Genomic DNA, 26,983 nt, shown 5'->3' on the forward strand with positions numbered 1-26,983 from the left:
GAAGAATAAATGTCAGTGAATTTGAGAAAGTCAGCAAAACTTTAACCACATACAGTTTAGCAGTTTAAACTGTGAAAGCTTCTCCTTTTCTCTGCATTCGTTCTCTGAGTTCAGGAGATGACCGTCGCTTAATGAAGGTAAGAAACACTCTTAGTGCTTTTGGAATGAATAGAGAGTCATTAATTCATAGTTAATGGACAGAGAAGTGAACTGATATTAATATTTGTGTTGTGTTTAGTTTAATAAGTGTAGATTGACTGTTGATCTTTTGGTTCTGCTACAGAACATTTACTGAGACTCTAATAATGAAGTGCATGTATATAATATCAGCAATGCAGCTCCAACATGAGGCCTGTAGAACATGAGGCTCACTACATTACAGGCCTCTAATGGACAGTGAACTAAGTGTGTGTATGAACTCTGCCTGCTTTCTTTCTGCTGACTGAGCTTTATCTGCACTATGAAAGTGCTTTAGCAGATACAGACATATTGATGACCCTTTAATTTGCATAAATATCTCAGTAAATTAACATTATCTTGTTAATATTGTGATCATACAGGCTGACCTGCTGATCTCACTCAGAATGTCTCTGACTGTTTCTCTGCTGGTTCTGCTCTTCATCTCTGGTGAGTCTGAGCTGCTACTTCTCACTGAACTCTGTACAGTTATGAGTTTATTATTATATATGATACTGTGGTCACTTGTGCTGCCCCTCCCCTCCACACACTCACACACACTCCACCCTGCTACAAGATCCACTGTGGATTTGTCACATTGTGCTTTTTGTGCAGCTGATTATTCAAACTCAGCTGAAATGAACCGTCTTAGAAATGAGCTGAAGTGGAGACTTTATGCAGCATTTTTACTGACTGAGACCCAAACAGTGAGAATTTACACATTTCTGTGTTTTGTGTTGCAGGAGTTGTTACTCAGGATGGGTGGGCTGTGAATTACAACTCTAAATCTGTCTGTACTCTAAAGGGGTCTGCATTAACTATGGAGTGTACTTACACACCTCCCAGTGGTCACTCAGTCCAAAAAGCTTTCTGGACTAAAGAGCTGGTTACATCTGGTTCAGAACCTCCTGATCTGTTAGATGATCCAGAGTACAGAGGCAGAGTTCAGTACCTCGGAGATGAACATCGTGACTGCTCTCTCAGATTTAAGACTGTGAGAAAAGAGGATCAAAGTAAATATTACTTCACATTTATAACAGACAAACCTGGAGGAAAGTATCAAGGTGCAGGTGGAGTTGATCTTTCAGTCACAGGTAAGATCCATCAGCAGAAATAAGACACTGTACTTCATTCACTGGTGTTCAGGATCACAAAGCAGTTCAGTAATATAATCACATCAGTCCTTTATAGAACATCTTACATTATTATGTGATTAAAATATTATTAAATCAAATCTAACGACTTCATCAGAGCTGCATGTTCAGTCTATAATGTTTAATGTTACGTCTATATTTGTGCAGAAATATTCACAATAACTCTTTCACTCAGCGAGTGTGAGTCTCCACAGTGTGAGTTTGTTTTCTCTGGTTCTCAGATCTCCAGGTGGAGGTTCCTGAGAGAGTGATAGAGGGAGATGAAGTCACTCTCACATGTAAAACCACCTGCAGTCTGACAGTCAGACCAACATTCACCTGGTACAGAAATGGACGTTATTTATCCTCCAGTACTGACCAGCTCCACCTGCAGTCGGTCAGCAGTGATAATAAGGACAGGTATCACTGTGCTGTACTGGGTCTTCGCTCTCCTGTGGTCACTCTTAATGTGAGATGTAAGTACAGATTCATTCATTCAGTCTCAGAAAATAAACAAAGCTGAGGCTTCGTGCTGAACTGTCTGTGATTAAATTTAACCCAAATCTGATGTGGCAGCAGCTCATGTGTCTTTTTAAGTAGTGAACTGGGGATTTTCTCAGGTTCTCATGATATATTTATACACACCCTGTGAAACTGGGGTTCCTGGTCTTTGTTGTGAAGATCCTGCCTGTTTTTGTGTTTTCACTGCTCGGACACGTCTGAGGTCATGGATGGTTTGGTAGTTAGATAACATGACGTAAACATCTCCAGTCTGCTGTTTTAATCTTCATATGCTGAGGTTAGTGATGGGTCTCTACAGTAAAACCTGAGGTGTTTCTGCAGGACTTCATAATCAAAACAACAAGCCCCTCATAACCCGTCATCTCCACTGTAAAGTTTATGTATGTAGTGTAAGAATTAGGGCTGTCGAACGATTAAAGTAGTTCATTGTGATGAATCACGTTTTTCTAATTAGCTTAATAAATAAAGATTTTTGTTTCATTTAAAAAGCAGCGCTGACTGTTACAGCTACATGAGTGGACAGGGCCACCACTAGAGATTTAGGGAGGGGCAAAGCCTTTACTGCCCTTAGCTTTCTGTTTGATCAGTAATCTTTCAGCCCTATCAGTCTCCCTCAGCCTCTCTCTCTCTCTCTCTCTCTCTCTCTCTCTCTCTCTCTCTCCCTCAGCCTCTCTCTCTCTCTCTCCCTCTCTCTCTCTCTCTCTCTCTCTCTCCCCCTCATCCTCTCTCTCTCTCTCTTTCTCTCTCGCTCTCTCTCTCTTTCCTCTCTCTCCCTCAGCCTCTCTCTCTCTCTCTCTCTCCTTCAGCCTCTCTCTCTCTCTCTCCCTCAGCCTCTCTCTCTCTCTCTCCCTCAGCCTCTCTCTCTCTCTCTCTCTCTCTCTCCCTCAGCCTCTCTCTCTCTCTCTCCCTCAGCCTCTCTCTCTCTCTCTCCCTCAGCCTCTCTCTCTCTCTCTCCCTCAGCCTCTCTCTCTCTCTCTCTCTCTCTCTCCCTCAGCCTCTCTCTCTCTCTATCCTCTCTCTCTGTCTCTCTTTCCCTCTCTCCCCCTCTCTCTCTCTCTCTCTCTCTCTCTCTCTCTCTCTCTCTGAGAGATGCCTGAATGGTGTATTAGGGCGGAGCATGGAATGCACGTAGGTTTTCTCTATATCTCAATAATTATCTCAGGATTATTCATTTAAGGAATGTCATTTCATGGTATTTATCAGGCAGGAGAACCCACATAACATTTTACACATGTCCTTTCAGGGAATCTGTAAAAGAAGCACTCTCTTAAGAATCACTGTACAATGTTTAAATGGCATGATCAGTTAGCTAATGTTAGTGTTAGCCTCTCCTCTTTACTTCACATTAAAACCTAAAGTCAAGAGCCTTCAAACGACCAGGTAAAAGCTTATTAGCCAGCTAGACAGACCATAATTCCACAGTGCAGACAGTCACTCTACTTACCACTGACTACAGCCAGTGACTCCTCACTGTTTCACTCTGTGATTTATTTTGAATCTAATGTTATCTGATGTTAATGTCTGATTCACATGCAGGGAAGTTAAACATTGTTCTGTGTAGTTTCTTATAATATTAAAACAATCGGTATCTGGAGGAATTTCATCTTCAAAGAATCAAGAAATGTTTTGGAAATTAATCCTAAATCTGCAACAGTGATGTTCATATACTGAATAGAATGATGGACATCTGCTAGTACACAAGAAGATGTTATCTACAGTTTTACTGAAGATCACTTCAAACACAAAAGCAGCTTTATAAAGTGTGTCTTTCTACCTCTAGATGGTCCAAAGAGCGCCTCAGTGTCCATCAGCCCCTCTGGTGAAATAGTGGAGGGCAGTTCAGTGACTCTGACCTGCAGCAGTGATGCAAACCCACCTGTGCAGAACTACACCTGGTTTAAAGGAACATCATTAGTAGCAAAAGGAGAGACTTACACAATGAAGAAGATCAGCTCTGTGGACAGTGGAGAATACAAGTGCAGGTCCAGTAATGAACATGGAGAGAAACTCTCTGAAGATCTAACTCTGAATGTTTTGTGTGGGTATATTCTGTTTATTGGTTCCATTTATTCATTCTATATTTCTACACTCTACATATTGTAGCCTTTCTAAAGATCTAACGTCTTGATTAGAATGATATTCTTATTTTAGATCCTCCAAAAAGTGCCTCAGTGTCCATCAATCCCTCTGGTGAAATAGTGGAAGGCAGTTCAGTGACTCTGACCTGCAGCAGTGATGCAAACCCACCTTTGCAGAACTACACCTGGTTTAAAGAAGGTGGAAGCTCACCTGTAGGATCTGGACACAGTTACAGCTTCATCTTTGACTCCAAAAGCAGTGGATGGTACTACTGTTTGGCTCTGAATGAACATGGATCCATAAAATCAGCTGCAATGCTTGTCAGTTCAAAAGGTATTTTGAACATATATAAATTTTAATGGAAGTTTACTGAGACCTTTGAAGGTGATTAATAGAATGTATGAATACCTGCTCTGTTTTTCTGTCCATGTGTCTCTCAGCACAATGTTCCATGATTCTGTATGTGGTTGTTGGAGTTGGACTCTGTGAGGTTGCAGCGTTTATTGCAATTGTCTTCTTGATATGGTAAGAAACAACATTTGTATCAGCATGAACGTCATTCTGGTACATTTGCATCACTTCTTTCCATCTTCCTTCATGCATCAAAACTGCAGAGTACTGAAAACACTGCAGTGCTGAGCAAAAGCCAAAGACCACCCTTCAGTTACTTTTCAGTCAACACCTCAATAACGTAGATGCTACTTTTTTGTGGACAAAAAAAGTTTAAAGTTTAAAGTTCAGTTGGTTACATTTTCTGTTTTCACTATCCAAGTCAACTCAAACACATTCATTGATGTTGAGGTCCGAACTCTGGGGTGGTCAGTCCATTGCTCTGAGAACACCAGCAGCTTCTTTGTTTCATTTGTAAATGTTCTTTTTTGTCTATTTGCTTTTCTCTGTAACGTCACACCTTCCTCCAGCATGGCTGGATCTACAGCCAACACAGCCACCTCAAACTACAATTCTCAGAACCCCTTGCTGCATTACGTGACTCAGGACTCAATCCAATGTATCAAACATCATCTTCAATGGACTTCTGATTACAGACAAACTTGTTCCTTATTTCAAGTGTTAAGCTAGCATAGTATTTAAGCCCAGGCTTAATTTGCAAAGTATCATTCACTACGAGCATACCGAGCATTTCTCCATTGTCTGTTTGTCTACCTCTGTGTATTACCTGTTTTTCTGTCCCAGTAGCTTTGAAGCAACTTCGAGGTGCTCATTTCTTTTAAAAAATTAGACCTTTGTAGTGCCTATACTTTAGCCCTGATAAAGGAGGGAGATGAATTGAAGACTGCTTTCACCACCATTTGGGACAGTATGAAAACCTTGTCATGCCTTTCAGGCTCTCTAACACCCCCTTTGTCTTCCAATCATTTATAAGTGATTTTCTTAGAGACATGATCGGTAAATTTGTCACAGATGACATTTTGATCTATTCACCAGATAACGACACCCATGTCAGTCAAATTTCACAAGTCCTTAAATGTCTAGTAGAAAACAGTTTGTTTGTCAAAGGGGAAAAGTTTGAGTTTCACCTTCAACAGGACCTGATTTGGGGGGTACTAATTGATGATCACTAGGCTGAGGCTGTAGATCACTGTCCCACTCCGACATCTGTGAAAGACTTACAGAAATCTTACAGGCATTTCAGTAGAAACTTCAGCGTCCAAGTGGCAGCCACTTACTGCCCTTCTAGAAGGTTCCACTAAAAAATTGATTTGGACCCCTGCTGCTGAAACAGCCTTTAGAACCTCAAACCTGCGTTCACCTCAGCCCGTATCCTCAAACACCCTGATCGTTATAAACCCTTTATAGTAGTAGTAGATGCATCGGAGACTGGAGTTAGTGCAGTTTTTTTCACAAAAGAATGGTAATCCTGAGAAATTGTACCCAGTCACATTTTATTCTCACAAACTCACCCTGGCAGAACTAAACTATGGCATTGGAGACCATGAACTTCTAGCCATTAAATTAGCTGGAAAAATGGCATCATTGGCAGCTCATCTGGAGGGATCAGCTCATCCCGGTCCTTACTGACCACAAAGGTTTAGAATATATCCGCTCTGCCGAACGCCTGATACCCAGACAAACACATCAGTATGTGTTTTTCTCTCTATTTCAATTTAGTACTTTTTATCACCCTGGTTCCCGTAACTCCAAAGCAGATGCCTTATCATGTATCCACCAGGAAGACACTGAGAGTGATACATCCGAACCTCAGCCCATTCTACCATCCTCCATACAGATAGCATCTATGCATTGGGAAATTGATGAGGAATTTGACCAAGCTATAGAAAACATTAATGTTCCTGGCAGCAGTCCCCCACAAACATTACATCCCTACTCAATTCCATGAAAGTTTGATCATGTGGTCACATTCTTCCCCAAGTTCTGGTTACCCTGGTGAGTTTCAAACTCAAGCAACTGCTCTCCAATGATTAGTGATTGCAAGATGTTCATCGGCTTGTCTGCTCCTGCACTGTATGTGCTCAGAGTAACATTCTTATAACCTTACCTGCTGGCAAGCTTATGCCACTTCCAGTAATGGAACACCCCTGGTCACACATAATCATAGACTTTGTCACTGATGTACCCCTATCAGATGAATACACCACTTTTCCTGAAGAGTGAGATTTATCCCCTTTAGGCCCAGCCTACTGCATTTGACACTGCTTTTGCCCTGTACCCACGTTTTGTATAATTTTGGAATCCCTGAAGACATAGTTTCAGACCGATGTTCCCAGTTCACATGAAGGATGTGATCTGGTTTCTGTGAACACCTCGGCATAAACGTCTCACCTCCAGATACCATCCCCAATCAAACGGACAATGTGAAGGGGTAAATCAAGAGTTAGGAAAATTCTTAAGAGCCTTTTGTAGTAGTAACTATAATGACTGGTCTAAATTTCTCATCTGTGCTGAGATCGCTCAGAACCCTCTAATCTGCTCCGCTACCCAAATAACTTCATTTCAATGTGTATTAGGATACCAACTTCCACTAGCACCGTGGACTGTATCCCTTTCTGACATCCCAGCCATAGACGATTGGATGAAATGCAGTGAGAAGGTTTGGGAACAAACATCAAGGCAGCTCTCAGGCATGCTAAGCGAACATGCAGACAAGCATCATGGGGAGACCACCTCCTTTCAGTCTGGAGACCGGGTTCGGCTGTCTACACAGGACTAGTGGTCCGGTTCATGTCCAGCACTGGGATGGCTCTGGGATATTGCCCTCTGGTGCCTTTGGTCGGGTAGGTGGTGGTCGTTGTGGGCGCCATAATTCCTCAGTCGTCCTGGACTCCTGGGGGGAGGGGTTCTATCATGGCTCTCTCTGAAAGGTCTTGAACTACAGCTGACACAGCTGCCTCAAACTACAATTCCCAGAACCCCTCACTGCCTCACATGACTCAGGACTCCAACCAATCAACCTTTCAGTACTCAACTTCACCAGACTTCTGATTACACACACACCTGTTTCTCTGTTCCATTGTTCCTGCTGGCTTTATCTTAGCTTCTTTGTGAAGTATGATCTCACTATGAGCGCACCAAGCGTTTCTCCACTGTCGGTTTATCTACCTCTGTGTATGACCTGTTTTTCCGTCCCGACCTTGATTTTTGCTGTGCCCTTTTGTCTTATTGTGGATCTCTGATTTTTGACTATGATTTTGGATCATCCCTTTGTTATGAAAGATCTTAACTCAAGACTCATCTGTGAGTGTCTGGTTTCATCTGTACCATTACAGCTTGACAGCTTCAAATCCTTTCAGACAGAGTCATCTTCTCACAGTGGAAAGATGGACAGAAAAAAACCTTTTGTTTTTTTCAGATCTGAAGCAGCTTGATTTTCTCCTCTCTTAAAGATGGTTGCTTTATCTGATGGGGTAGTTCTGCTGGTCTACCAGGTCTTCCAGGTGGTTGTTAAGAGTCCAATTTCCTCTGTAGCTCTGTAGCTTTTTGGAACCTCCTAGTTTTCATGTATTTTATTTGACTTTCCTGATTCTCATACAAGTTTATTATATCTAACCTCATCAGAAATCCTTTCTGACAAATGAATAACTTGCATTTAATTGTATTTAATGTTTTAACTGGAAATTGAGGGGGTCTGACATTTGTACCATTTTACAACATTAACGTCTTTCTGACAGCTGGATCAAGAAGAAGAAGAGAATGATGGAGGAAGATGACCACCAGGTGAGCTGTTAAAGCTACTGGAGTGAAGCTGACCTGCACAGTTTAGTGTTTGTGCTGCTGTAACTCCTCTGATTAAACTTCTCAAGGTTATTTCTTACCTGTTGAGGTGATTTAGTGGGTTATTGCAGAGTAAACACTACGCTCTGCAGTGTAGAGGAGCTCCAGCAGCTGGAGTCATTACAGATCTCCACATGTAGATGGCAGTACTGATCTAAGACGTGTCTGTAGAGAAGCACAGGTGTGGAGTAAGAGTGCTGTATAAAGTGCTGATTCTGAGCTCTGCAGTTTGGGCTCTACAGCTCAGTCTGAGATTCAGTCTCAGCACCTCCACGCAGAGAAACACTTCAGGAACTACAGACCAAAAGTATGTAAGGAAACAGTGGTATGTAATATACCAAAACTTTTCCAACAACCAAAATATCACAGCATGTCTGCTGACATGTAAATTAACTACAGAAGTTCAAGAATAATCCATTAGTTTATTTAAAATATGTGCTAAAACAAAAAAGGCCTTAAATATGTCAGGCTGTCATTTTAGCTGGATATAAATATTATAGCCCATTATCTGTTGAAAGAAATTAAATTTAGAGAGTTAAATATTTTATTTGTTTTCATCTGTAATGTAAATACTTTGTTTATCAGTGAGAACTCAAACTGCTCATGTTCTCTAACTCTCCTCTGTCCAGAACGTTGACCCTAATGCTAAGGATGACACGTACACAGCTCTTGACCCCGTGTCCAGGTCCTCTGATGATGTGTACAACACACTTGCAGTAAGTGTCTCTTCAGAAACTCAGTTCAGTCAGACGTTCAGGTTTATAAAGAATTCCTACAAAGTCCACATTTCTTCATTTCTCCTCCTCTACTTCATTCTCTCTTTCCCTCACACAGACGGTTCATTCCAGTCCTTCTGATGATCTGTACTCAGAGACTGGTTGGTTATAGATTCCTGTCTTTGTTTTCGTTCAGATTGTGAACAACAGATGCTGATTAACTATCACCATGGAAACCACGCAGACGAAATACATCCGCCCAATGAATGAGAGAGAGAGTGAGAGAGAGAGTGTGTATTATAGGACAGCTCAGTTTGAGAGTCACAGGAAAGGTATAGCAGGTTCTGTCAGGGCTTCTTAGTTCTTCTCACATGTTTATGAAAGGCTTATTTTAGAGGTCGCTTACTGATCAATAGCACTTACTTTACTACTGTTTTATGGAGATTTTCATCTTTTTAATGAATATTAATGAGAGGCTTTGAAACTCTTTAAGTTAATTCAGTTCTGTTAATAATTTCCCACAATTCCTGCGATATTAAGATTGTAACAGTGTGCATTTTGTTTTTTTCTAGTACGTGTTTTTATTTTCTTTCATTGTAAGTTTGATATTTACAGTAAAGCCTCTAAGTGAGTTCACTGATGTCTGTCTTATTATTTCCCTCCAAACTTCATTAAGATTAAGTGACTCTTATTAGTCCCACAACAGGGAAATTTCACCTCCGCATTTAACCCATCCATGACGTGAAACACCACATACACACTAGTGAATAGACATACACACTAGTGGACACTGAGCACACTTCCCCGGAGCGGTGGGCAGCCCAATCCACAGCACTGGGGGTGCAGTTGGGGGTTAGGTGTCTTGCTCAAGGGCACCTTAGTCATGTGCTGTCAGCTCTGGGGATCGAACCGGCGACCTTCCGGTTGCGAGGCTGGTTCCCTAACCTCCATTTGTTAATGAAAGCTACAATATTGTTAATAAATAACTGAAATATGATGAGCAGAAGAGAAAGATGGATGAAGTGTCAGATGAGCTGCTCCAGATATCAGTCAGTCAGTGATGGGCCTCATAGTACAGTGTGCATGTTATTACAGCTAGATGTAATTACATTCCTCTAGATGGCAGCAGAAAGCAATAAAAGATAAAGCAACTCTCGTCTAATCATTAAGAGTTTATTCATTTTTGGTAAAGAGTAAAATATGTGTTGATGTCATTAAAGGCTGGTTTCCCAGATGTGGATTAAGCCTAGTCTCAGACTAAACTGCAGCACTGACGGTGAATATCTATAATTTATTTAACTTTAGTCGAGGATTTGGTTTAATCTGAGTGCTGAAAAGCTAAAAGAACAAGACGATTAAAGACTTAAGAGCTTCATATTTATCTGGTAAACATTTACACCAACATACTGAGCTGATGTGTGTGATCTGTGCTTGATAAAGTGTGAGCTGCGCTGAGGCCGGTTTGACTCACTGCTGCTTCCTGATTCTAAATCTGGATGAGACTAAATTAGTACTCAACATAAACAGGCAGTGACACCACTCCAAATGCTGCTCATGTAGTGCATGTAGTCTCATCATGTCCAGTCCACTGTGAATCAGCTCCATATGTCCATCTGCTGAAGCTAAAGCTAAGCTCCATTGGTCTCTACAGCTAATGAGTGTGTTTGTGCAGAGCTGCTCTGATCTTCACAAGGCCTGTCAGTGCAGCTCTGCTGTGCTAGGATCTGATTCTGAGCCTGAGATATAAAACAGGGAGGAATCTGATCCTGAAGCTGCTGGTCACAGAAGCTTCTGTTTACAGAAAAGACGAAGGGAAAAGTCCGTCACTAATATTCTTCAATATGCAGCTTTTTCCAACAGTTTAATGTCTTTCAGCTGTACTGAGATTATATTCCTTTACTTAAAGAAACACTGGCTGCAACTAGTGCAAACAGGAAGACTGATGGTCAGGGTGTGAGAACACAGCAATACTTTAACCTCATTCACACTCACTGCTTAAACTGATGAAGCTCCTTCTGTTCGCCTCATTAGTTCTCTGGGTTCAGGAGATGAACATCGCTTAAGAAAGGTAAAGAAATGCTCTTTTGGCTGGATCAATTAATAAAGAAGGGGTCGTTGTTTGACAGAGAAGGGTTTAGATTAACAAGTGCAGTGCCACTTTTGGGCACTTTGATCATTCTGTCTGTAAAACAATGAGTGAGACGCTCTGGTAGTTTAGTGCATTGATATGGCATTAGAGCAGCGCTAATACGAGACCTGTAAAACAATGAGTGAGACACTCTGGTAGTTTAGTGCATTCATATGGCATTAGAGCAGCGCTAAAACCAGACCTGTAAAACAATGAGTGATACGCTCTGGTAGTTTAGTGCATTGATATAGCATTAGAGCAGCGCTAAAACCAGACCTGTAAAACAATGAGTGAGACACTCTGGTAGTTTAGTGCATTGATATGGCTTTAGAGCAGCGCTAATACGAGACCTGTAAAACAATGAGTGAGACGCTCTGGTAGTTTAGTGCATTGATATGGCATTAGAGCAGCGCTAATACGAGACCTGTAAAACAATGAGTGAGACGCTCTGGTAGTTTAGTGCATTGATATGGCATTAGAGCAGCGCTAATACGAGACCTGTAAAACAATGAGTGAGACGCTCTGGTAGTTTAGTGCATTGATATGGCATTAGAGCAGCGCTAAAACCAGACCTGTAAAACAATGAGTGATACGCTCTGGTAGTTTAGTGCATTGATATAGCATTAGAGCAGCGCTAACATGAGACCTGTAAAACAATGAGTGATACGCTCTGGTAGTTTAGTGCATTGATATAGCATTAGAGCAGCGCTAATATGAGACCTGTAAAACAATGAGTGAGACGCTCTGGTAGTTTAGTGCATTGATATGGCATTAGAGCAGCGCTAATATGAGACCTGTAAAACAATGAGTGAAACGCTCTGGTAGTTTAGTGCAGTGATATGGCATTAGAGCAGCGGTAATACGAGACCTGTAAAACAATGAGTGAGACACTCTGGTAGTTTAGTGCATTGATATAGCATTAGAGCAGCGCTAAAACCAGACCTGTAAAACAATGAGTGATACGCTCTGGTAGTTTAGTGCATTGATATGGCATTAGAGCAGCGCTAATACGAGACCTGTAAAACAATGAGTGAGACACTCTGGTAGTTTAGTGCATTCATATGGCATTAGAGCAGCGCTAAAACCAGACCTGTAAAACAATGAGTGATACGCTCTGGTAGTTTAGTGCATTGATATAGCATTAGAGCAGCGCTAAAACCAGACCTGTAAAACAATGAGTGATATGCTCTGGTAGTTTAGTGCATTGATATGGCATTAGAGCAGCGCTAATATGAGACCTGTAAAACAATGAGTGATATGCTCTGGTAGTTTAGTGCCTTGAAATGGCATTAGAGCAGCGGTAATACGAGACCTGTAAAACAATGAGTGAGACGCTCTGGTAGTTTAGTGCATTGATATGGCATTAGAGCAGCGCTAATATGAGACCTGTAAAACAATGAGTGAGACGCTCTGGTAGTTTAGTGCATTGATATGGCATTAGAGCAGCGCTAATACGAGACCTGTAAAACAATGAGTGAGACGCTCTGGTAGTTTAGTGCATTGATATGGCTTTAGAGCAGCGCTAATACGAGACCTGTAAAACAATGAGTGAGACACTCTGGTAGTTTAGTGCATTGATATGGCATTAGAGCAGCGCTAATATGAGACCTGTAAAACAATGAGTGAGACGCTCTGGTAGTTTAGTGCATTGATATGGCATTAGAGCAGCGCTAATACGAGACCTGTAAAACAATGAGTGATACGTCTGGTAGTTTAGTGCATTGATATGGCATTAGAGCAGCGCTAATATGAGACCTGTAAAACAATGAGTGATACGCTCTGGTAGTTTAGTGCATTGATATGGCATTAGAGCAGCGCTAATATGAGACCTGTAAAACAATGAGTAAGACGCTCTGGTAGTTTAGTGCATTGATATGGCATTAGAGCAGCGCTAATACGAGACCTGTAAAACAATGAGTGATACGTCTGGTAGTTTAGTGCATTGATATGGCATTAGAGCAGCGCTAATATGAGACCTGTAAAACAATGAGTGATACGCTCTGGTAGTTTAGTGCATTGATATGGCATTAGAGCAGCGCTAATATGAGACCTGTAAAACAATGAGTGATACACTCTGGTAGTTTAGTGCCTTGATATGGCATTAGAGCAGCGGTAATACGAGACCTGTAAAACAATGAGTGAGACGCTCTGGTATTTTAGTGCATTGATATAGCATTAGAGCAGCGCTAAAACCAGACCTGTAAAACAATGAGTGAGACGCTCTGGTAGTTTAGTGCATTGATATAGCATTAGAGCAGCGCTAATATGAGACCTGTAAAACAATGAGTGAGACGCTCTGGTAGTTTAGTGCATTGATATGGCATTAGAGCAACGCTAAAACCAGACCTGTAAAACAATGAGTGAGACACTCTGGTAGTTTAGTGCATTGATATGGCATTAGAGCAGCGCTAAAACCAGACCTGTAAAACAATGAGTGAGACGCTCTGGTAGTTTAGTGCATTGATATGGCATTAGAGCAGCGCTAATACGAGACCTGTAAAACAATGAGTGATACGCTCTGGTAGTTTAGTGCATTGATATAGCATTAGAGCAGCGGTAATACGAGACCTGTAAAACAATGAGTGAGACGCTCTGGTAGTTTAGTGCATTGATATGGCATTAGAGCAGTACTAATACGAGACCTGTAAAACAATGAGTGAGACACTCTGGTAGTTTAGTGCATTGATATGGCATTAGAGCATCGCTAATACGAGACCTGTAAAACAATGAGTGAGACACTCTGGTAGTTTAGTGCATTGATACGGCATTAGAGCAGCGCTAAAACCAGACCTGTAAAACAATGAGTGAGACGCTCTGGTAGTTTAGTGCATTGATATGGCATTAGAGCAGCGCTAATATGAGACCTGTAAAACAATGAGTGATACGCTCTGGTAGTTTAGTGCCTTGATATGGCATTAGAGCAGCGGTAATACGAGACCTGTAAAACAATGAGTGAGACACTCTGGTAGTTTAGTGCATTGATATGGCATTAGAGCAGCGCTAATACGAGACCTGTAAAACAATGAGTGAGACGCTCTGGTAGTTTAGTGCATTGATATGGCATTAGAGCAGCGCTAATATGAGACCTGTAAAACAATGAGTGATACGCTCTGGTAGTTTAGTGCCTTGAAATGGCATTAGAGCAGCGGTAATACGAGACCTGTAAAACAATGAGTGAGACGCTCTGGTAGTTTAGTGCATTGATATGGCATTAGAGCAGCGCTAAAACCAGACCTGTAAAACAATGAGTGAGACGCTCTGGTAGTTTAGTGCATTGATATAGCATTAGAGCAGCGCTAAAACCAGACCTGTAAAACAATGAGTGAGACGCTCTGGTAGTTTAGTGCATTGATATGGCATTAGAGCAGCGCTAAAACCAGACCTGTAAAACAATGAGTGAAACGCTCTGGTAGTTTAGTGCATTGAAATGGCATTAGAGCAGCGCTAATACGAGACCTGTAAAACAATGAGTGAGACACTCTGGTAGTTTAGTGCACTGATATGGCATTAGAGCAGCGCTAAAACCAGACCTGTAAAACAATGAGTGAGACGCTCTGGTAGTTTAGTGCATTGATATGGCATTAGAGCAGCGCTAAAACCAGACCTGTAAAACAATGAGTGAAACGCTCTGGTAGTTTAGTGCATTGATATGGCATTAGAGCAGCGGTAATACGAGACCTGTAAAACAATGAGTGAGACGCTCTGGTAGTTTAGTGCATTGATATAGCATTAGAGCAGCGCTAAAACCAGACCTGTAAAACAATGAGTGAAACGCTCTGGTAGTTTAGTGCATTGATATGGCTTTAGAGCAGCGCTAATACGAGACCTGTAAAACAATGAGTGAGACGCTCTGGTAGTTTAGTGCATTGATATGGCATTAGAGCAGCGCTAATACGAGACCTGTAAAACAATGAGTGAGACGCTCTGGTAGTTTAGTGCATTGATATGGCATTAGAGCAGCGCTAATACGAGACCTGTAAAACAATGAGTGAGACGCTCTGGTAGTTTAGTGCATTGATATGGCATTAGAGCAGCGCTAAAACCAGACCTGTAAAACAATGAGTGATACGCTCTGGTAGTTTAGTGCATTGATATAGCATTAGAGCAGCGCTAACATGAGACCTGTAAAACAATGAGTGATACGCTCTGGTAGTTTAGTGCATTGATATAGCATTAGAGCAGCGCTAATATGAGACCTGTAAAACAATGAGTGAGACGCTCTGGTAGTTTAGTGCATTGATATGGCATTAGAGCAGCGCTAATATGAGACCTGTAAAACAATGAGTGAAACGCTCTGGTAGTTTAGTGCAGTGATATGGCATTAGAGCAGCGGTAATACGAGACCTGTAAAACAATGAGTGAGACACTCTGGTAGTTTAGTGCATTGATATAGCATTAGAGCAGCGCTAAAACCAGACCTGTAAAACAATGAGTGAGACGCTCTGGTAGTTTAGTGCATTGATATGGCATTAGAGCAGCGCTAAAACCAGACCTGTAAAACAATGAGTGAAACGCTCTAGTAGTTTAGTGCATTGATATGGCATTAGAGCAGCGCTAATACGAGACCTGTAAAACAATGAGTGAGACACTCTGGTAGTTTAGTGCATTGATATAGCATTAGAGCAGCGGTAATACGAGACCTGTAAAACAATGAGGGAGACGCTCTGGTAGTTTAGTGCATTGATATAGCATTAGAGCAGCGGTAATACGAGACCTGTAAAACAATGAGTGAGACGCTCTGGTAGTTTAGTGCATTGATATGGCATTAGAGCAGTACTAATACGAGACCTGTAAAACAATGAGTGAGACGCTCTGGTAGTTTAGTGCATTGATATGGCATTAGAGCAGCGCTAATATGAGACCTGTAAAACAATGAGTGAGACACTCTGGTAGTTTAGTGCACTGATATGGCATTAGAGCAGCGCTAAAACCAGACCTGTAAAACAATGAGTGAGACGCTCTGGTAGTTTAGTGCATTGATATGGCATTAGAGCAGCGCTAAAACCAGACCTGTAAAACAATGAGTGAAACGCTCTGGTAGTTTAGTGCATTGATATGGCATTAGAGCAGCGGTAATACGAGACCTGTAAAACAATGAGTGAGACGCTCTGGTAGTTTAGTGCATTGATATAGCATTAGAGCAGCGCTAAAACCAGACCTGTAAAACAATGAGTGAAACGCTCTGGTAGTTTAGTGCATTGATATGGCTTTAGAGCAGCGCTAATACGAGACCTGTAAAACAATGAGTGAGACGCTCTGGTAGTTTAGTGCATTGATATGGCATTAGAGCAGCGCTAATACGAGACCTGTAAAACAATGAGTGAGACGCTCTGGTAGTTTAGTGCATTGATATGGCATTAGAGCAGCGCTAATACGAGACCTGTAAAACAATGAGTGAGACGCTCTGGTAGTTTAGTGCATTGATATGGCATTAGAGCAGCGCTAAAACCAGACCTGTAAAACAATGAGTGATACGCTCTGGTAGTTTAGTGCATTGATATAGCATTAGAGCAGCGCTAACATGAGACCTGTAAAACAATGAGTGATACGCTCTGGTAGTTTAGTGCATTGATATAGCATTAGAGCAGCGCTAATATGAGACCTGTAAAACAATGAGTGAGACGCTCTGGTAGTTTAGTGCATTGATATGGCATTAGAGCAGCGCTAATATGAGACCTGTAAAACAATGAGTGAAACGCTCTGGTAGTTTAGTGCAGTGATATGGCATTAGAGCAGCGGTAATACGAGACCTGTAAAACAATGAGTGAGACACTCTGGTAGTTTAGTGCATTGATATAGCATTAGAGCAGCGCTAAAACCAGACCTGTAAAACAATGAGTGAGACGCTCTGGTAGTTTAGTGCATTGATATGGCATTAGAGCAGCGCTAAAACCAGACCTGTAAAACAATGAGTGAAACGCTCTAGCAGTTTAGTGCATTGATATGGCATTAGAGCAGCGCTAATACGAGACCTGTAAAACAATGAGTGAGACACTCTGGTAGTTTAGTGCATTGATATAGCATTAGAGCAGCGGTAATACGAGACCTGTAAAACAATGAGGGAGACGCTCTGGTAGTTTAGTGCATTGATATAGCATTAGAGCAGCGGTAATACGAGACCTGTAAAACAATGAGTGAGACGCTCTGGTAGTTTAGTGCATTGATATGGCATTAGAGCAGTACTAATACGAGACCTGTAAAACAATGAGTGAGACGCTCTGGTAGTTTAGTGCATTGATATGGCATTAGAGCAGCGCTAATATGAGACCTGTAAAACAATGAGTGAGACACTCTGGTAGTTTAGTGCATTGATACGGCATTAGAGCAGCGCTAAAACCAGACCTGTAAAACAATGAGTGAGACGCTCTGGTAGTTTAGTGCATTGATATGGCATTAGAGCAGCGCTAATATGAGACCTATAAAACAATGAGTGATGCGCTCTGGTAGTTTAGTGCCTTGATATGGCATTAGAGCAGTACTAATACGAGACCTGTAAAACAATGAGTGAGACGCTCTGGTAGTTTAGTGCATTGATATGGCATTAGAGCAGCGCTAATACGAGACCTGTAAAACAATGAGTGAGACACTCTGGTAGTTTAGTGCATTGATACGGCATTAGAGCAGCGCTAAAACCAGACCTGTAAAACAATGAGTGAGACGCTCTGGTAGTTTAGTGCATTGATATGGCATTAGAGCAGCGCTAAAACCAGACCTGTAAAACAATGAGTGAGACGCTCTGGTAGTTTAGTGCATTGATATGGCATTAGAGCAGCGGTAATACGAGACCTGTAAAACAATGAGTGAGACGCTCTGGTAGTTTAGTGCCTTGATATGGCATTAGAGCAGCGCTAATACGAGACCTGTAAAACAATGAGTGATACGCTCTGGTAGTTTAGTGCATTGATATGGCATTAGAGCAGCGCTAATATGAGACCTGTAAAACAATGAGTGATACGCTCTGGTAGTTTAGTGCCTTGATATGGCATTAGAGCAGCGGTAATACGAGACCTGTAAAACAATGAGTGAGACGCTCTGGTAGTTTAGTGCATTGATATAGCATTAGAGCAGCGCTAACATGAGACCTGTAAAACTGCTCAGCACATAAAAAGCTTCTAGTGAATAACTGCATGTATGAGCTCACGGCACAGAAAGATTCATTCAGAGGAATTTATTACCATTAAAATGACATATATCTTGTAAATAAACAGCATTTTGTTATGAATAATCATACAGGCTGACCTGCTGATCTCACTCAGAATGGCTCTGACTGTTTCTCTGCTGATTCTGATCTTCATCTCTGGTGAGTCTGAGCTGTTACTACACATTAAAATGTAAACGACACCACAACGTTATAAGAATGTGTCATATATTTTATGAGTAATGGAAACTGCCCCCCCCAAAATGAGCTCAGATTGTCACAGCTGATTATTCAAACTCAGCTGAACCGTGTTAGAAATGAGCTGAAGTGGAGACTTTATGCAGCATTTTTACTGACTGAGACCCAAACAGTGATAATTTACACATTTCTGTGTGTTGTGTTGCAGGAGTTGTTGCTCAGGATGAGTGGGCTGTGAATTACAACTCTAAATCTGTCTGTGCTCTGAAGGGGTCTGCATTAACTATGGAGTGTACTTACACACCTCCCAGTGGTCACTCAGTCCAAAAAGCTTTCTGGACTAAAGTGCTGGTTACATCTGGTTCAGAACCTCCTGATCTGTTAGATGATCCAGAGTACAGAGGCAGAGTTCAGTACCTCGGAGATGAACATCGTGACTGCTCTCTCAGATTTAAGACTGTGACAGAAAAGGATCAAAGTAAATATTACTTCACATTTATAACAGACAAACCTGGAGGAAAGTATCAAGGTGCAGGTGGAGTTGATCTTTCAGTCACAGGTAAGATCCATCAGCAGAAATAAGACACTGTACTTCATTCACTGGTGTTCAGGATCACAAAGCAGTTCTGTTATATAATCACATCAATTCTATCAGTAGATCATTAACTGTAGTACATTAGTCAGAGTCGATCAGCACACTGAGGTGTTTAACGGCACTGTATTAGCAGTAGATCATTAACTGTAGTACATTAGTCAGAGTCGATCAGCACACTGAGGTGTTTAACGGCGCTGTATTAGCAGTAGATCATTAACTGTAGTACATTAGTCAGAGTCGATCAGCGCACTGAGGTGTTTAACAGCGCTGTATTAGCAGTAGATCATTAACTGGAGTACATTAGTCAGAGTCGATCAGCACACTGAGGTGTTTAACAGAGCTGTATTAGCAGTAGATTATTAACTGTAGTACATTAGTCAGAGTCAATCAGCGCACTGAGGTGTTTAACAGAGCTGTATTAGCAGTAGATCATTAACTGTAGTACATTAGTCAGAGTGGATCAGCACACTGAGGTGTTTAACAGAGCTGTATTAGCAGTAGATCATTAACTGTAGTACATTAGTCAGAGTCAATCAGCGCACTGAGGTGTTTAACAGCGCTGTATTAGCAGTAGATCATTAACTGTAGTACATTAGTCAGAGTCAATCAGCACACTGAGGTGTTTAACAGAGCTGTATTAGCAGTAGATCATTAACTGTAGTACATTAGTCAGAGTCAATCAGCACACTGAGGTGTTTAACAGCGCTGTATTAGCAGTAGATCATTAACTGTAGTACATTAGTCAGAGTCGATCAGCACACTGAGGTGTTTAACGGCGCTGTATTAGCAGTAGATTATTAACTGTAGTACATTAGTCAGAGTCGATCTGCGCACTGAGGTGTTTAACAGAGCTGTATTAGCAGTAGATCATTAACTGTAGTACATTAGTCAGAGTCGATCAGCACACTGAGGTGTTTAACAGCGCTGTATTAGCAGTAGATCATTAACTGTAGGACATTAGTCAGAGTCGATCAGCACACTGAGGTGTTTAACAGAGCTGTATTAGCAGTAGATCATTAACTGTAGTACATTAGTCAGAGTCAATCAGCACACTGAGGTGTTTAACGGCACTGTATTAGCAGTAGATCATTAACTGTAGTACATTAGTCAGAGTCGATCAGCGCACTGAGGTGTTTAACGGCGCTGTATTAGCAGTAGATCATTAACTGTAGTACATTAGTCAGAGTCGATCAGCACACTGAGGTGTTTAACAGCGCTGTATTAGCAGTAGATCATTAACTGTAGTACATTAGTCAGAGTCAATCAGCACACTGAGGTGTTTAACAGAGCTGTATTAGCAGTAGATCATTAACTGTAGTACATTAGTCAGAGTCGATCAGCACACTGAGGTGTTTAACAGCGCTGTATTAGCAGTAGATCATTAACTGTAGTACATTAGTCAGAGTCGATCAGCACACTGAGGTGTTTAACGGCGCTGTATTAGCAGTAGATCATTAACTGTAGTACATTAGTCAGAGTCGATCAGCACACTGAGGTGTTTAACAGCGCTGTATTAGCAGTAGATCATTAACTGTAGTACATTAGTCAGAGTCGATCAGCACACTGAGGTGTTTAACAGAGCTGTATTAGCAGTAGATCATTAACTGTAGTACATTAGTCAGAGTCGATCAGCGCACTGAGGTGTTTAACAGAGCTGTATTAGCAGTAGATCATTAACTGTAGTACATTAGTCAGAGTCGATCAGCACACTGAGGTGTTTAACGGCGCTGTATTAGCAGTAGATCATTAACTGTAGTACATTAGTCAGAGTCGATCAGCACACTGAGGTGTTTAACAGCGCTGTATTAGCAGTAGATCATTAACTGTAGTACATTAGTCAGAGTCGATCAGCACACTGAGGTGTTTAACGGTGCTGTATTAGCAGTAGATCATTAACTGTAGTACATTAGTCAGAGTCGATCAGCACACTGAGGTGTTTAACGGCGCTGTATTAGCAGTAGATCATTAACTGTAGTACATTAGTCAGAGTCGATCAGCGCACTGAGGTGTTTAACAGCGCTGTATTAGCAGTAGATCATTAACTGTAGGACATTAGTCAGAGTCGATCAGCACACTGAGGTGTTTAACAGAGCGGTATTAGCAGTAGATCATTAACTGTAGTACATTAGTCAGAGTCGATCAGCACACTGAGGTGTTTAACAGAGCTGTATTAACAGTAGATCATTAACTGTAGTACATTAGTCAGAGTGGATCAGCACACTGAGGTGTTTAACGGCGCTGTATTAGCATTAGATCATTAACTGTTGTACATTAGTCAGAGTCGATCAGCACACTGAGGTGTTTAACAGAGCTGTATTAGCAGTAGATCATTAACTGTAGTACATTAGTCAGAGTCGATCAGCACACTGAGGTGTTTAACAGCGCTGTATTAGCAGTAGATCATTAACTGTAGTACATTAGTCAGAGTCGATCAGCACACTGAGGTGTTTAACGGCGCTGTATTAGCAGTAGATCATTAACTGTAGTACATTAGTCAGAGTCGATCAGCACACTGAGGTGTTTAACAGAGCTGTATTAGCAGTAGATCATTAACTGTAGTACATTAGTCAGAGTCGATCAGCACACTGAGGTGTTTAACGGCGCTGTATTAGCAGTAGATCATTAACTGTAGTACATTAGTCAGAGTCGATCAGCACACTGAGGTGTTTAACAGAGCTGTATTAGCAGTAGATCATTAACTGTAGTACATTAGTCAGAGTCGATCAGCACTCTGAGGTGTTTAACGGCGCTGTATTAGCAGTAGTTCATTAACTGTAGTACATTAGTCAGAGTCGATCAGCACACTGAGGTGTTTAACAGCGCTGTATTAACAGTAGATCATTAACTCCACTAATATATTCACTCAGCGAGTGTGAGTCTCCACAGTGTGAGTTTCTTTCTCTGGTTCTCAGATCTCCAGGTGGAGGTTCCTGAGAGAGTGATGGAGGGAGATAATGTCACTCTGACATGTAAAACCAGCTGCAGTCTGACAGTCAGACCAACATTCACCTGGTACAGAAATCGAAATTCTTCATCCTCCAGTACTGACCAGCTCCACCTGCAGTCGGTCAGCAGGGAGAATAAGGACAGGTATCGCTGTGCTGTACTGGGCCTGACCTCTCCTGAGGTCACTCTTAATGTCAGATGTAAGTACAGATTCATTCATTCAGTCTCAGAACACAACCAAAGCTAAGGTTCATGCTGAACAGTTTGCGGTAAAATTTAACCCATGACTATTCTCACGGCCACACAGGCTGTGATACTTTCCAACCAGGCCAACTAATGAACTGTTTGTGTTGCTTAATGTTGTTTTCTGTCAGGTACAGGTATGTGCTATATGTGTTATTATGAACTGAGTGACAGAGCTTACGTGTTGGTGGCTGGTTGTCATAGACGGGGAGCATAGGGCTAGTGGTGACCTCCCCCATGGTAGAGTTCTCTGTATGTGTCTTTGCTGGTGTTTAATAAAAGAGCATTTTTCACAGCAGAATCAGGGCCTCTCCTGTGTCTTAATCTATGCTCATGCTTGTCTCTATATGCACAAATGTGTTTTAGTGTGTCCAAGAAACGTTTTGCATTTCAGCTGTAGATTATATGTTCTCCATCATTAATGGTACTTGGTTCATTTTGCTGTGGAATGTTTTTCGGAAGGGCGGCACTGTGGTGTGGTGGGTAGCGCTGTCGCCTCACAGCGAGGAGGGCCTGGGCTCAATTCCCCGGCTGGGTGATCAGGGTCCTCCCCATGTTCTCCCCGTGTCTGTGTGGGTTTCCTCCGGGTGCTCCGGTTTCCTCCCACAGTCCAAAGACAAGCAGTCAGGCCAATTGGACATGCTAAATATCCTCTAGGTGTGAGTGACTGTCTGTGTCTGTCTGTCTGCCCTGTGATGGACTGGCGACCTGTCCAGGGTGTATCCTGCCTTCCGCCCGAAGACTGCTGGGATAGGCTCCAGCACCCCCCCGTGACCCTGACGGAGAAGCGGCTTAGAAAATGGATGGATGGATGGATGGATGTTTTTGGGAAGAGAGGACTGTTCATATATTTTTGCTTATCACAGTTGAAAACATTTGAAACCCTGAAAAAGAGGTGCATTCAGAAAAACTTAAGAACCCACGGTTTAAGGGATGATTTGATAAAAAAATAATACTTAGCTTCATTATCTAAACGTATGTACATTATACATTATAATGCATGTTACATAGAAACAAGAAAAGTGTGGGATTACAGTAATTCCAAGTAAATTAATCCTAAATCTATAATAGTAATATTCACATGCTAAAGTTGACGATGGATACCGGCAATAAAACACGATGTTCTTCTGCCGGACATCTATAGTTTGTTCTAACAGAAAATCAGCCCAGTGAAGTGTAATGTTATCATTCTACCTCTAGATGGCCCAAAGAGCGTCTCAGTGTCCTTCATGCCCTCTGGTGAAACAGTGGATGGTGCTTTACTGAATCTGACCTGCAGCAGTGATGGAAACCCACCTGTGCAGAACTACACCTGGTTTAAAGAAGGTGGAAGGTCACCTGTAGGATCTGGACACAGTTACAGGGCTCTACAGAGTGGATCCTACTACTGCGTGGCTCTGAATGAACATGGATCTCAGAAATCAGCTGCAGTGACTGTCAGTGATAAAGGTATTATGGCTAAAAGAACATTAATGAGCCCAAAACACTTTATTACACTTTACAATATATTCTTAAAATCTTTCACATTTCTCTGCACACAGGGGTCAAGACGTCAGTATTTTTGATTGCTGTTGTTGGGTTCGGGGCTGGAATTGGATGTGTTTTTGTCATCATTGGTGTTTTGGTGTTTTGGTATGTATGTGCATCTTGTTTCAACTGACTGGAATATTTTTTATTATTAATACTGATATTTTTCAGCTTTTTCAGGAAAAAGAGGGAATGACTTTCAGCTAATAATGCAAAGATCCAACGGGTAAGTTATCTGGTCTGTTGCTCTGTAGTGTAAATTTGATATATTTGATGTTGTCAAACTGCTCATCTTCTCTAACTCTCCTCTCTCCAGAACATTGACCCTAATGCTAAGGACGACACGTACACAGCTCTTGACACCGATTATCACCATGGGAACCACTCAGACTTAACTCATCCACTCAAGAAAGGAGCGAGAGAGACAGAGAGGTTAAAATTAGCTTTTTTTTTTTGGAGATGTCTCACTGATCCGTTGTACTTATTTTGTTATTATTTTAAGAATTTGTAATCATTTATTCATTAAATTCTAGTTACATTCTAAAGTCTTTTGTCTTGGAAGCACAGTTAAAGGAAAAACCTTTAAAATGTATAAAAACTTCATGTTCTGTGGTCACCAAACCCGGAAGGCAGTTGGGTTAATTAAGGGTCAGGCAGCATGTTAGACGAGGGCTGGAAATGAATCTGCTGGACAGATCTCCAGGAGGAAGGTTGGTGACCACTGCTTTAGTTGAATATAGTCAGGATGGATTTCTTTTGATTATTGTTACAGTCAAGTGTCCAGCAGGGCAGATTAGTCCAGTTTCATTTGATTATTTTCTTTGCTTGTGAACTGTCCTGATTCTTTATGTTCATCCTAATTATTCCCCACCATTCCTGCAACATTAATATTATAACAGTGCATGTTTGTTTTTTCCCTACTATTTTGTTATGCCTTTATTATCTTTCATTGTATGTGATATTTACCAATATTTACAGTAAAGACTCTTCTGACTGAGTTCATAGATGTCTATGTCGTTATTTCCCTCCAAACTAACTTTAGCTGATCTACATAATCTCTGTGTACCAGAACTGTAAAAGTTACCTAATGAAACAATTAATACCCTTATTAATGAAATACAAACAGTATTGTTAGTAAATAACTGAAATATGAGGGAGCAAAAAAGGGAAAGATGGATGAAGTGTCAGAGCATCAGATATCAGTCAGTCAGTGATGGGCCTTATAGGACAATGTCCATGTAATTACACCTACTTTCCTCTAGATGGCAGCAACAAACCAACAGAAGATGATACATCAACTCAGACATCATCACATTCTTAAAGGCTGATTTCCCAGATGTGGATTAAACCTAGTCTCAGACTAAATTGCAGTACTAATGGTGAATATCAATCATTTATTCAATTGGATTTGGTTTAATCTGAGTCTCGTCGTGTCCAGTCCACTGTGAATCAGCTCCATATGTCCATTTCCTGAAGCTAAAGCTAAGCTCCATTGGTCTCTACAGCTAATGAGTGTGTTTGTGCAGAGCTGCTCTGATCTTCACAAGGCCTGTCAGAGCAGCTCTGCTGTGCTAGGATCTGATTCTGAGCCTGAGATATAAAACAGGGAGGAATCTGATCCTGAAGCAGCTCTGAGAGATGATGAGCAGCACTTTGTACGTTTGCTTTAAGAAGAGTAAATAACACGGGTGAGCTGACCAATCAGTGAAGAGTGACCGACTCAAAGTCCTTCACAAGGGAAAGAGGTTATCATCAGCATTAATGCTGGACTCTGGAAGGAAAAGTCCACTTCATCTTCATCTTCCTCAGTCACTGATGATGAACATAATCAGTTAATCTCTAACTGATAATGTTGTGTCTGCTTGAACCCTCAGAGGAGTTGTGGTCCGAGTGTTCAGAGACGAAGTTGTAGTGTGAGAAAATGGAGCTGCAGTGTGAGATTCCAGTAATACTGAGCCATTATAAGAAATGGACCCCAAAGCTGTAAAAAACAGTGATCGTCATATGAAGTGAAACATTTATGATTTATACAACCCCAATTCCAGTGAAGTTGGGACGTTGTGTAAAACATAAATAAAAACAGAATACGATGATTTGCAAATCCTTTTCAACCTATATTCAATTGAATACACTACGAAGACAAGATATTTAATGTTCAAACAGATAAACTTTATTGTTTTTTGCAAATATTCACTCATTTTGAATTTGATGCCTGCAACACATTCCAAAGAAGTTGGGACAGGGGCGTGTTTACCACTGTGTTACATCACCTTTCGTTTTAACACTCAATAAGCGTTTGGGAACTGAGGACACTAATTGTTGAAGCTTTGTAGGTGGAATTCTTTCCCATTCTTACTTGATGTACAACTTCAGATGCTCAGCTTGGCGTTGTCTTGCTGAAATAAGAAGGACATCCCTGAAAAAGACGTTGCTTGGATGGCAGCAGATGTTGCTCCAAAACCTGTATGTACCTTTCAGCATTAATGATGCCTTCACAGATGTGCAAGTTACCCCTGCTATGGGCACTAACACACCCCCACACCATCAGAGATGCTGGCTTTTGAACTTTGCGCTGATAACAGTCCGGACAGTCATTTTCCTCTTTGGGCTGGAGGACACGACGTCCATGATTTCCATACTTTTCGAACTAGTCTCTGGATTTTGATCCATACTTTTCAAAGTTAGTCTAGAATAATGCTGTAGCTTCAGTAAATAATCAAAAAAGTTGACTTTTCTACTTATTATACAAAGGTCAAAAGGTCAGTCTGACCAAAACTTGGTAAACGTCCTTGAACATGGTCCCTTATCAATAGTCATACCATATTGAGGCCTTTTGACAAATTCTGACCCACTTTCACTGAGCTCTTCTACACCTAAAGGCCCCATTATGACTGCATTTATGGCCTACATCAAATGGTTTATTATAGAACCAGTCCACTGTGCAAGTGGCACTATGTGAGAAATGCTGCCATCAGTCATGTAGTTTAGACATCTTTGTCGACAACCTCTTTGATGTACTCTGACTATATATATAAGCCTTTTTAGGCCTAATGGGCTAAACCTGCAGAAGGGCCTATACCGATGTTGCATTCTTGGACCCGCTCATTGCAACTTGTGGCTATTTTTATTATTATTATTATTATTATTATTATTATTATTATTATTATTATTGTTGTTCTTTTTTTTATTCTTCTTCTTATTATTATTATTGCACAGTGTTTCAGCCTCAAGCTCTTCAGCAGGGTGTGTCTGTGTTAGTTCTTGTGTTTTTTCCAGACTGTGAAAAACTCACACTGACTAACTCTCACTATGGAAACCACTCAGACATAA

The 26,983-nt window shown here is 41.3% G+C and overlaps 1 protein-coding gene across 1 annotated transcript; it reads left to right on the plus strand.

Moving 5' to 3' along the window:
* The first annotated feature begins 110 nt into the window (after window positions 1-110).
* On the plus strand, window positions 111-25,570 carry LOC108412699. Its single transcript, XM_037543286.1, has 7 exons — window positions 111-137; window positions 561-627; window positions 18,551-18,901; window positions 21,850-22,076; window positions 22,258-22,263; window positions 23,970-24,085; window positions 25,528-25,570. The coding sequence occupies exons 1-7, from the start codon at window positions 132-134 to the stop codon at window positions 25,568-25,570; spliced, it is 816 nt and encodes a 271-aa protein (XP_037399183.1). The 5' UTR covers window positions 111-131.
* Window positions 25,571-26,983: the final 1,413 nt, after the last annotated feature.

The sequence above is a fragment of the Pygocentrus nattereri genome, chromosome 12 (assembly GCF_015220715.1).
Source record: "Pygocentrus nattereri isolate fPygNat1 chromosome 12, fPygNat1.pri, whole genome shotgun sequence".
Lineage (NCBI taxonomy): Eukaryota > Metazoa > Chordata > Actinopteri > Characiformes > Serrasalmidae > Pygocentrus > Pygocentrus nattereri.

What these genes read in the sequence shown, in the direction of transcription:
- LOC108412699 (XM_037543286.1), top strand. An exon ending in GGTTCTGCTCTTCATCTCTG is followed by an intron (nt 628 to 18,550) that starts GTGAGTCTGAGC and finishes GTTGTGTTGCAG; the next exon opens with GAGTTGTTGCTCAGGATGAG. An exon ending in GGAGCGAGAGAGACAGAGAG is followed by an intron (nt 24,086 to 25,527) that starts GTTAAAATTAGC and finishes TTGAACCCTCAG; the next exon opens with AGGAGTTGTGGTCCGAGTGT.